This window comes from Poecilia latipinna, unplaced genomic scaffold (genome assembly GCF_001443285.1).
Source record: "Poecilia latipinna isolate Pla-1442-1.1 unplaced genomic scaffold, P_latipinna-1.0 Scaffold66, whole genome shotgun sequence".
NCBI classification, from domain to species: Eukaryota; Metazoa; Chordata; class Actinopteri; order Cyprinodontiformes; family Poeciliidae; genus Poecilia; species Poecilia latipinna.
Genome location: NW_015112682.1, coordinates 70,505 through 83,517, shown reverse-complemented (window position 1 = coordinate 83,517; position 13,013 = coordinate 70,505). Strand labels below are relative to the sequence as shown.

Sequence of the window (13,013 nt, the reverse complement as noted above, 5' to 3'; positions counted from 1 at the left end):
ATCACAACCTTGAGTATTGTAATGATGATACTGATAGCAATTAACTCAGGTTTTCCACAATGACCCCCTCTCTGTTTAGCATCCAGCTGGTAAAATATATAATGTCACCAAGCACTTGACATATTTAGCCAACCGAAGATAGCATCCACATATTCCTTTGAAATGTGATGCTGCACATAGCCCTGTAGCAACAAATCAATTATTTGCATGATAAATTAAATCAAGTTTGATTTCCATTTGAAGTTTTTATAGTTTGTCTCTTTTCTTTCTCTCTTTCTACCAAAAACTGGATGATAAAAATCTTCAGTCTGGTTGGTTACAGAGACTTCATCATTCATTATAGTTGTTGTTTCTGTTGTTTTATTTATTTTGAATATTTTAAATATCTTCCAGTTCCAGTGTTAAATGTTTCAATTTAAAGTTTATTGATCTTTGGGAATATGTTTCTGCACTATAATATTATTAAGCCATTGCCATTATATTACTTGAAAACAACAATATTATTGTTTACCACAATAATTTCTGGGACAATTTATCATCCAGCAGCATTTGTTACAGTGACAGGCCTAACTGAGCACCTTGAAATTACAATGATGGTTGGGATTAAATATAATGCACAACTCTATTTTCAGTGCTTGTCGGATCCTTCATTGCTCCAGGACGCACATTGGCAAGTTTTCAGTGTCAAATTTCTGATAACATGCTCAAACTGGCAAAGGCATTGCTGTTAATAATCTTTTCTATACAAAACATTGTTCTGGTATCAGATTGGACTTGTTTTATTAATAACTTATTAACTTGCTTGCTGGATAGAATGAGCTCGTGGGTTGCCACTTTACAGTTTGTCATAATATGGGCCTTGGGAAAAAGTAGAGTGACAATGTGAGGTGAACTACTATCCCTGTGCAAGTGATTTAAAAGCTTTTGGATGTCTAACAGTTTATGCAAAACAAGTAGTCTTAAAAAATGGAATTTAAATCAAGGCAGCACCGCAGTCACCTGTGTGACATTGCACCACAGCAGGGCCATGTTTGGTAGCGTTGATAGGAAGTTTCTTCATCCAGCCAGCCGCAGCAGCCTGACAGAACCTTTTAAACTGTGGAGCAGCTTCACTGAACCACTCACATCTGTCTCCCTCATGCCTCCTGCCATACAATAGAAACAAACCTGGTAGCTTGCCAGCTAAAAATACTAACAAAATTCCTAACATAAAATCCAATCTAGGGACAAGCAGCTTTTTCAGTTTGTTATACAACTGAAATGTTATTGCATAGTTCACTTTTTCCAAACTCAACCTATGTTGTGCTCCAGCACAACTCTCGGCCCCAAAGTGTTTCCCAGCTGGAGGGAGGCAGGCTCTGATGGAGCACAGAGAGAACAGCAGTCCAGTGGGAGCAGAAGGCCTGCTATAATTTCTGAATACCAGTCCAGCCCCATGGGGATCCATGACCTGCATCTCAGGGCCTCTGCTCTCTGCCAGCACCGCCTCAGATGATGAAGGCTGCACTACAAACACAAACACAAAATAACTCAAGTATTGGTAGCTCTCAGATCATGAAGAAAGTATTTTTTAGGGCAACCAACATCACCTAAATAACACTGACCTTCTAAAATTAATCATTCCACCTGTTAACGCTTCATTTCACATCAACAGAAACGTAAATAAGCACATCTGTGGCTGGAAATTACTGTCCCACTTTCCTCACACAACTAAGTTTTGTGGCCCATCCTGTTTGGGATCAGCTGTTAGCAACAGGAAGAGCAGTCAGCAGAGACTTGGCTGCCCTCAGAAACTGATGGTGCTGAGCTCAGGGCAGGCCAGTACCACAGGTTGAATAAGTAAAATAACGAATTGTTAACAGGGACAGGTGCCATGCACAATTCAAACCAAAATTCAAATAAAAAGGCAACATAAACAGCTAACTTTTGTAGTTTTGGTCACTTCATACTCAACCTTTGGATGCACATTGTTACAGGGAGTTTAGTTTGACTTTGAGAAACTGTGATTTAAATTAGCTCTCTGTGATTTACTCATAATCTGCATGGCTCTGACAACAAATGGTAGCTTTTAGTTGTCTACATCTCATCAGAAGTCATACGTCATAAAAGTCACCTGAAAAGTGTTTAAAAACAAGGTGTATTATTAAAGTGTTCAGAGCAATATACAATCAAATAAGCATTTTAAAAATAATCTTGATCACATCATTATAACCATGTGTTAGCATGGTTTGAGGGTTACAGTAAATCTGTTGCACATTCTAGTCATTTTGTGAACAAACATGAAATTTTCATATAGAAAACAAAAAAATCATTTTTATAAAACATCCATAGGAGCAGCTTATTCTTTGGTTTTGGCTTTTTTACTACAATATAACCACAACTTAGGCTTCTCTATTTTGTTGTGATAATGTTTCTGCTTTCTTTTGGTTTGAATTTAAAACAAAAATCATAATAGGATAAAGAAGCATAAGAATGATCATTTAAAATACATATAATAGTATGGAATATTAATGAGAGTAGTTGGGAGAACCTAAACATGACCGAAGTATAAAGTTTTTTTCTTCAGGCCATTTTTTTTCCTCACTCTGGCCTTTTTTTCTTCAGGCCAGAGAGCTGAAGAAAAAAGCCATGAACCTGCGATGGAGGAAGCGCTGGACGACGATGCTCTACCTCTTCCTGCTGATGTTTTCTCTCATCCGCTCTGTTCTTCCTTTGTTAACGTCACTGAGCTCTGCCCTGCAGCCTGGCTCTGTGTGAGGAAGATTTTGTCTCTTTCCATCAATTATACCCCACCACACACTTTCTTTCACACACACACACACCTCCCCCTGTTTGCAGACACAGTTACATAACATCACAAGGATTTTCGGGCTAAGGAAGGTTTTCTGCATTTTATTTTTCTTTCCTCTCTCTCAGTATCCTGCTCCTTTTGCTTTCGTCCTCCAGACAAACAAAAGCACACCCACACCTTCCCTCTCTCCTGCCATATGCTTAACAAGCACCTCCCGTCATCCACACGACACGTACTGTTGTGTAATTCATTGGGTTCCTGATCCCTCTCTCATATCAGGTTTTTTCTCCCACATGATTCAGATTGGTGAGAATCCACTGGCGGACTTGTTTTAAGTACCACAACTGCCCCCTGTTGACCCAACGAAGAAACGCACAAGTTTCGGTTGCTGCAGAGCAATTAATCTTAGGTTCCACCTCTCGGTTTGTCTGACACGTCTTGAGAATGCAAGAAAAATATAAAAATCTATTTTAAATAAAGGTGAATGCAAGCGTTTTATGTTTTGTCAATAGTTTTACATTTTAACAAGCATAGTTTCAGTTTAACACCAAGACCCTCACTGTGCAACTCTTAATCCACCATTACACCAATGAGGTGGCTGCCCTCTGCTGTCTGACCAATGTCACCACATTTCTTCATACACCTACACAGCGTTCAGACCCTGAGGAAATAATAGCATATGGGTTTATTGATCTGCAGTACATGATTTCTCTGCTGACAGAGGACAGAGAAAAAAGCAATTACAGAGTGAGTGATGTTGCAGAAGCTAAGGCATGTAATGTCAAGGTATATTACTAACCAGTTACTCAACTAAGGAAGAAATAATCTGCTGCTTATTGGTGCTAAAGTTACAGTGCCTATAAGTATTCAGCCACTTGGACGTTTTACCCTTTCATTTATGAAGTCAAAGAAATTTGACTTCATAAATTAAATCTCTCTCTTTTAAAACTCTTGCTCTTTCTGAAACTCCGTCTGTAGGAAGTTATCACAGATTGTTTTGGTTTTTTTTTATTCCTCATGACAGAATTGATTTGCTATGAGAGTTTTTCACGTCTTCTGGTTTGATAAGTATGGATGAGGTGACTTGAGGACTTCAACACACTTCAACATTTTTTACAGTATATTTTGGCTTCTGATTTGCTGCCCTTACTGACCTGACATTGACCTCCAGGTTACTGAGAGTTTTGCTGTTTAGCATTCCATCAGAAGAGGTCAGAAATAGAAGAAGTTTACTTAGACCCCTGACTAACAAGACTGTACCATCTGCATACCCAGGCTGATCAGCAGGACATCAGATTGTTTAAGCAAAAACAAAAAAAAACTGTTTGTGATTGTTAGTTGGCTTTTTTCCTGACATTCTGGAGGAGAAGAGACAGCATTTTCATTTTAACATGGAGAAAATTTTGCCAAAACATTCGCCCCCGTGCTGATAGCCGCGTCAGCCAGCCCTGCATGCGGCTCTCACACCTGCAAGTGAGAGCGATAACGCTGAAAATAACGTTTACCTACTTTCTAAGTCTCCAAAGACAGACAATGGTTGACACTGGTGCATGCTAGCAATGTGTGACCTCAGGACCAAAGAGATGCTTCTAATGACGAGGTGACTGTTTGTTTTCCTACAGTAAGATTCAAAGCCACAGATATTGACTGAACTTCCTCTATTTTCCCTTCCCCAATCTCCACAAGCTAGCTAGATAATCAGAAAGATGAGGAAATTTTCATAAGTAGAGTCGGGATAAAATTCTGAAGGGTGTTACAATTCTTAATGCCTGAATTAGCTGAATGATAAGCAGTCAGAAGTTCATTTATTATTCTTCCAAAGCCCCTATGAACTTGGGAGAGGTAGATTATGTTTTTGATAGTTCAGTTTGTTAGGTATGTTTCTTGTCAGTAAATAGTTGTAAATTTAAATCAGACCGATAATAAATTCCTACGCTAACAGTAGCTTTGTGTAATCTTTTTCTTAGACCATATATGGCATGTCCTCAACCCTGAGATATGTTTTTCTTTAAGTGCTTTATGGCTTTGTTATTGTTGTATGCAGTGTTCTTTTCATGAAAATGAAGAATTTTTAACTGATTAGAAACTCGATAGAAATTTCTAATCAGGTCGGAACTGATGGAAACACCCATCCGACTCCTACAATAGAAAAAGAAACAAGAGCAACAGTTATACACAATGGGCTTTTGTAGCAATATATCTGTGTTAACCATCAAGCTGTGTCGACACACAAACAATCCTCTGAGTGGTTAGCCAAGTTTCTTTTATGACGGAGAACAATTGTTTCCACCCAGTGGGGGACAAAAAGTTCGGTTAAATTTAGGAAATATCACACTTTTTAAGAACATATCAAGATTTTATGATCAAATGATACAAGTCCAAAGCAAATGCTGCTTCAGAGTATTTAAACTACTAAACCTAAAAATAGTTCAACAATCACTTTATTTTTCATCTCTGTTCTCTAGACTTAAGGCAACATTATTAAGATGCATATTTCCAACCCAAATACATTAGGTCATCTCCTGAGTATACAGTTGTTGTTCTTTGACCTTGTCTCCATAGTGTGTCATCCTCTACAGGACAGCATTTGCCTGGAGCAAAACAAAACACTGGAAATGATTAAAGCTCAGCCAGGTTGGCCTTTATGCTCACAAACCCAAACAGTGAGGTCAAGGCTAAACCGTTGTTCTTAATGACAAATTACTGCAATCATGTTTCCAAGTAATAATCTGTTCAAGAAGCCTAGAAAAAAGGAGAGGTTTGTTTTAGGGAGCTAAATAAAGAAACTGAGAGTCATAAATCAATACAGTTTTTAAACAGGACCAACTCGTATTGTAAGTCATCCTCGGGCATGTTGCAATACAAACAGCACCAATTATATTCAATATCTATTTATATAGAAATGTACTGTATACTCAAATCAATCCTACAATCTCTCCTCCTGCCACCAGGTGGTGACAGTGGACAATTGATTGCCTCAATTTGTTGACTTGAACGTTGTAGTCTAAATTCTGACAGCATTGCGTCAGCTAAGAGATGCAATGTCTGATCTACTGTCATTTTAGTATATAGTAAAACACACTTTTTTTCAAATTACTTGTATGCTAATCATGTTAATCAATATATGTTTAAATGCAACCAGGTAATAATTTATCAATAACACAACTGGCCTTTGAAAGGTTTAGCTCAATAGTTGTGTAATGTGATATTTGGAAGCAGCTGAACCAAAATCAGAGATACATTTCCATAAACAACATAGTTTTAGCCACATTATAAAATCAATCAGATTTTTTTTCTTTGCATGACTGAGATCAGAGACAAAGAGTCAGATGTAAGTTGAGCCTCTTCTCTTTTGCTTCAGCCATTCTGGCTCTGACCTTCCCCTCGATCAATAAAATCAGGATCAAGGAACCAGGCCATAATGGGGAAATGAAACATTGCACTTGTCTACCAGTTATGATAAGAATAAATTAATTTGGCCAACTATACATTATTTGTACCAAAACAACAAACACTGATTTAGCTAAACTAGCTAAAAAAAACAAACTAATCAGAATATCTTAGCAACCAAACGATAACTTGATTGCCAAGTTATCAACAAAATTGATAAATTTATTGTTTGATAACTAAGCAATTTTTTGTACTTGTACTTACATAAAAACTTGCATCTCTCCTTTTTGCTGTCTTATATGTGTACTCTTGTACCTGTATCTTTCTGAGTAAAGTTCAGCTTTGACTTAATTAGTGTCCCTCAATTTCCCTGTTTTCGTCCTGCAGCAGCTGTTCAACATCTCATCTGATTAGTTCTTCTGGTTTGATTTTCCACCTCTGCTGCAGGATCGAAGCTCCTACTTTTTCATTATTTATGGCTGGATTCTTCTGTTACACTGCCTGTACCCTACGACCTGCTCCTCTGCAATCCCCTCCCCCATGTTTTCCTTTATGTTGACCATTAAAGAAACTCAGTTCTGCCACAGCAGGTCTCTGCACTCAGGTCGTTCACGAACCACATCATGACAATCTGAGGCAAATTTATACAAATACTACATCTATTACCATAATTTACTCTCACAACAATTCAGTAATAAAGCAGCAGAATGAGAAGCGGCTGATGTACCATCTCAATGTGCCAAATATTCCAACTCATAAGATATTTCTTCTAAAACGACTCATTCAGAAAGTAAATGATGTACATAATAGCCTTTATCATTGAACTTTTCAAAATAACTTCTGCCCACACAAAGCATTAAATAAGATAATCAAAGAGACTGATTTCATAATGGCACTTTCACAGTCTTAAGTGCTTTCACCTCTCCACAAGTCCATTTGTGTGACAAGTTCAGTAAAGATGTACTTATCACCATGGTAACCACCAAAGGGGATGTAGAGGCACTATTTCTCCACTAGTCACTGTGTTTATTAGACAGATGCATCTAGAAAGAACCCAGAGTCTGAACATAAGGTGAGATTTGCTCTTACTGACCAGTGCTGTCATTTCTCTGTCCAGAGGATTGTTCATCACACTGGGACATTTTTATGTAAAAAAATGCTGAGGAAGCATTATGAAGGCAATTATGCGGCTGAAGGAAAGAAATGGACAATTAATCTAAAGACTTTATTCTCTCCCTCAGCAGCTCTAATGAATGACATTTGCAAGCAAGGTCATGTTAGCAGAAAACGAGCACCAGTCAGACGACACCATGAAGTCAGGATTTATTAGACTAAACAATCTAAACTCAAGAACAATTTTTGAATTAACGGTAAACCACAATGTGGCTGTCAGTGTGTTTCAAAGTGGACAGAATCTTGACTCTGGTAAGCACGTTTGACAGTGCAATGCAACATTAGCCCCTTTTCTGATTTAAGAAAGAAAGTAAAGTTGCATTTATAGCATAACTGTTTTCTTTTGGAACATGTGTGATCTTTTAATAACAAGTTCAAGTTGCTAATACTAAAGTGTATGTGATTATCAGACAAAAAAATCAATGAGTGAGAAATCTGTTTCAAACAACTGACCAAATATGGTCTGTCACAATACAGTGGACCCACCGATTCACGGTTCAGTATTCACAGATTTAACCATTTGCAGTTTTTTCTGTGGAAGACAACGCCAAATTATTCGGAAACTTCACCTTCTTCCAGATTTTTTTGTACATCATATGTAAAATATTCTGAAGAAAATGCAGTTTAGGAAGCTGAAATACCTAGGCATGATGCTACTACCCCACATGCTATTGGCTTCTGCAAAGCATCAGGACAGGGCTTTGGTCCCCATAAGGCCCATGGGTCTTCAGAAGATTAGTCAACATGTCAGAGAAGATCCTAAATAGACTGCATAAACACACACACACGCAGGTATTCACAAAAGAGCTTTCTGAGCGTTTTAAAGAGTAAATCAATTTCCCTCAGCCGTTCTCTAGAAACCACTAGAAAACACACACACTCGGCAGAAAAATAACAGAGGGATAACCTCTTATAAACATAAAAATACTTCAATTACTCATCAGTTATGCCACATGGGAACTGAAAAATTATCTACTTGCTGTGCTTGGCACACATTTATGAGAATCTAAAATCAAACATCACCTTAAAGAGCTAGCGCCTTGTTTCTGCCAACATTTCAAAGGTAATGCTACTTCTTAAATGCAAAAACAACACAACAAGCTGTTCTGCTAAACATGAATATGTCTATTATGAAACCTGCAGGGTAAATAATGCAGAGCTAAACTGAAGTTTGTTGAGGTTATTTTCCACATGTACACAGGAAAAAGTCGGCACTGACAAATTAAAAGCATCAAAATACGGTCACCTTATAATAACCTTTTTATATGGCACTTGAGGCATTTATCTTTCATTCTTTTTCGCGCACAATAAATTAAAAATGGCTTCTAATAAAAATTCATAATAATGACTGAATTATTAACATTATACGCTACCCTGAAAAGTTGTACTATGAAAATATGTACATAAAAAATGTAACAATAAATGTAGACTCGCTGTAACATAATTGACTTTGTCCTCAAACAGTTCTGTACTACAAAAGCTATAGCTCAAGAACTGGTTCCAACATGCTTCTGCTAAAAGAATAACTCAGTTTGCTATTTCACAACTTGACAGTCACAGTAAAGCGATGTCATGATGCCACTTAAGCATCTTCAAGCAAATGCGAGAGTCTCCCACTGATGGACTCTGATATTTTGTTGTAGAGTTGAACAGAGACCCTTAATCCAAGTCAAAATTATAGATGGTGACTGAAATAATAATCTGTTTGTAAAACATTCTGACCAGAAATTCTTAAATATTATCAAAGGAGTTGTACTTTTTTTAAATTATTATTCAGATCAAAAAGGAGTAGTATTACGTATTTTCCAGGCACATAGTGTCAGTTTGTAGCATGATCAAGTTCATAAAAATACTATATAGATCAAATATGCCTTGAAAGAAATTTGACATTGTAATGTATCACCTTGAAATTCGGCCTCTATATCTTTAAATGCTCCAGCTCTCTCTGAAACTCCGTCTTGAGGAAGTCATCACAACATTGCTCCTTTATTAACTAACAATGTTTTTACCAGAGTTCCACCAGGTGTTTGCTAATAGCTTCTGGCTAGTCTGAGGGAGCAGAGATGGTGAGTTGCAGGGGAAGGAGGAAACTCCAAGGAGGAGTTGTGCCTCAAAGGCAGCGCTCGGTCCCACCAAGCATTTTGCACAGCTGAGTGGTTGCCATGGAGATTAAAGGATTTTTCAAGCAGATGACAGAATCAAGGCAACACTGCAGCTATGTTTTTGATGATGGAATAGCATAACAACATTAATTTTACATAATACTGCCCCTTTAAAAGCCCAAGCAGGGTCAAATTAGCCCTTGGTGAATTTTCTAAAATATACATTGGTTCATGTGAAAAATAACACTGCTTAAAAAATAAAATATAGTAAATAACAAGCAGCAATTGAGATACACTTACCACAACTCACACATGACAGGTCTAAGTTTAAGGGGGGGGGGGAATTAAGTTATGAGCTTAATAGCATTTTATTAATACCGATAAAAGCCTTTGTGAGACTGAATGACTCAGGCTAAAACACTAAAACCTTTAATAATAGCACTAGAAATCTTGGGGGATTTTTGGCAATTAGTAAGAAAAGTCATTAATGTATTAACCTTTGAAAGGTCAGCTATTGTATGAAATGTATGGATTCCTATGAAGAAATTGAAATCCTTATTTCTACTTGACTGGACCTGAATGATTGCATTTTTTTAAATGCTAATCATTAATAATGACGAAGGGCTTCTGTTCCTGAACCACTGGGAATTTCAGAGGCTATTTGTTCTGCACTGCTGCTTTCGATTCACACAATGACTGGCAGGACCTTGGTTATTTCACTAAGGACAGCTAGTGAAAGGATTGTGGCCCTGGTGCACAGAGGTCCAGACTGGAACTACTCAGAGGACCGAGATGGAAAATTGCTGAAATCTGTAAAGATGTGTGTAAAAATAATTTTAATGACGGTATTTCATTCTATATAAATCAAGTCCAGCCCTGTTAATGAAACTGGGGTTTCTGTGTGCTGCATAAACTAAATAATTACCAACATTCTCTTTAACAAAGAAACAATAACAATAGAATAACATAATTCCTTGTCCTGTATGCAATATAACAGAGAAACAAAAAAATGTCCAGTTTCTGTCAGTTAGGTGAAACCCTAATGAGTGCAGATCTCTCAAATTAAATTTGAGAGCATGCAGTTACAATAATGTTGGCGAGGCAGCAAGTCCTAACACAAAAAAATGCAATTGCCAAAAATTATCTCTGCATGTCATAAAACAGTAGTTTGCAAGACTCATTTGCAATAATCAGACAATAGAAAAAAAAAAAAAACAGAATACAGCCAGTTTGTTTCATCACAGCCAAAGCTCATGCAGATGTTTCATAGAGGGCACATCTGCACCCCTTGGAGCCTCTGTCTGTTGTTGACCAGACGGTGCCCTCGGAGCTCATTACGGATTCCAGTCACACACTCACACACACAATGTGGAGGGAGGCAAGATTGCTAGTGTTCTAGCCACCAGCTAACAAGCAGCGTTGAGAAGAATGAAGTCAGTTTTTCTTCTTTTTTTTTTTTTTAAGAGGTTTTCTCCTACCTTTCAGCACCACCACAACATCCTCGCCATCAGCAGGAGCGGCTTCTCCAGCAGCAGCAGCAGCAGCAGCACCGCAGGCTGAGGGCTCGTCTCCCTCAAACAGCTGGTTCACCTCCCCCTGGATGTCAGAGGGGCGCCGGTCGCCGCCGCTCTTGGAGACGGTGAACCTCTGGCTCATGGTGGTTGTCGCCTGTGAGATAAACCGAGGCTCTTCTTCCCCCCGGTGCGGGGCGACAAAGAAAGCAGCTTCAAAATGCCCTCTGGCGTCTTACTGTAAGGTTTTCTGTCACAGCCACTGAGTTTCCAGCTGACTGACGTGCTTTGGGAAAAAAGCGGTTCTTTGTGAGATTATTAGACGTGAAATACCGAGTGGAGCATCGCATCAACCGGTGTCTGCAGGCTGCTGCTCACCTGGGTCCTAAAGCCGATCACCGACAGAAAGAGCTACAGCAAAATATTACCTATAATATTTAGTTGCAATAAATGTTTGGTTATATTATTAAAAGGTATAAAAAAAATTGGAAACATATAAAATGCTCCATTTGGCAAGCACGACTGTTATGAGCTGGTATCCAAACTGGCACATTTTAACTAATGGAGGGGCACAAAATTCAAGAGTTTAATTTTCTTTAAGTTTTACTTGCTCAACAATAACAAAGCCTTTATTAAATCTGTAGATCATTAAAGTTCCAAAACATAGAAGGGCTTCACACTGCTTTATCAGGAGTAAAACAAACAATTTCTAAATTTTTGGGGTCATCAATTGTTTTCTGTTTTGTTGGCCGAATTCTTCATCATTGACTTGTGGGTCAAACAATATTATTTCAATGGTCAAAATGGGCCACATTTTGGACACCCCTGGTATAAATCATTCAAGATCCAAAACTTCAACAGAGTTTGTGCATGTTTTCCTAAGTGAAAGAAAACCACTTTACTAATTTATTTTGGTCTTGACTGAAGAAAACTGAAAAAATTATCATGATTAGTGTGTTTGAGGATGGACCAAAATGCAGACAGCAGCTGGGAGCATGATGAAAGATTTAATGAAAAACAAAGAAATAAATCACAGGATCCAGATCAGAACAAAAACTATAAATCCAAGAAAAATTCCACCAGTGACCACAGGGAAGAAATAGGGGGAAATAACAGGACCAGCAAGAAGTGCGAGCAAGAGAAGGGTTTAAATATTGTGAGGGTAAATACAGGAACAAGAGATGGGCTGATGAGCTAACGGGTTGCAGGTGTGAGGGGAGAGAGAGAAAATGGCACTAGGGGCAAGGGAGTACACATGGGATGAGGAAATAAATCTAACACTAAATACTTAGACCTAAGAAACATACATAAACAATGAACAAATAAATAAATAGAGACAAGAAATAAACATAACTGGAATAACTAAGAAGAACTGAACTAAAATAAAACAGAAACAACTGATCTAGTCAAATAAACAGACTAAGGAATACAGAATAATCAAACTAGGATTATTTAATCAAAACACCAAAACAACCCAAGATCCTAACAAAGATTGAGTGTATTCTCAGCAATAAAAGCAGCTAATAAAAAGCATTTTTATTGCCTCATCATTTGAAAACATTTGTTGTATTCAGCTAGATTTTATAATTAAAAGTGTAGAGTAGAGGGGTAAAAAAACAAATTATAAGGAAATGATAACACTAAGTGTGAAAATAGGCACTCGGGCCCTACATTATTGTCTTTTTCCATCCTTATTTTCTCGTGGTAAGTTATTCAGCGTTACTGTATTTCAGTTATACGGTGCGATTCCACATACAACCGCTAGAGGGGGCCTGTGGCATTTGTATTATAAAGAAGGTTGGGCACACAGAAGAAGAATAAACCTGAAGCTAAAAGAATCAAGTGTGTTTCATTTTTCTATTTCACAGGTCAGTGAAAATGTATCCTTTTGCATATACACTGGTATTCTTTAAGAATTGAAGTAGTTATTGAATCAAGAGTCAACTAGCCGAAGCTATTAGCTGAGCTGGTTGAACGAGCTGAGAAACAGCTGAAGGATTACTGAATCCACTCTGAACTTATTGTTGTATTGCACTTTTTGAAACG

General features: G+C 37.8%; 1 protein-coding gene across 2 annotated transcripts in view; it reads right to left on the bottom strand.

Annotated features, from left to right (window-relative positions):
• The window catches only part of LOC106964345 (solute carrier family 12 member 5-like), a 186,162-nt gene extending 174,857 nt beyond the window's left edge, over positions 1-11,305 (bottom strand). Inside the window, exon 1 of one of the 2 annotated variants that reach the window (XM_015059827.1) lies at positions 10,935-11,305. In XM_015059827.1, the coding sequence (XP_014915313.1) occupies positions 10,935-11,112 (178 nt within the window). In that variant the 5' untranslated portion in view covers positions 11,113-11,305. The remainder of the gene's footprint in view (positions 1-10,934) is intronic. The other variant, XM_015059834.1, reaches the window with a different exon arrangement.
• Between the last annotated feature and the right edge of the window lie 1,708 nt (positions 11,306-13,013).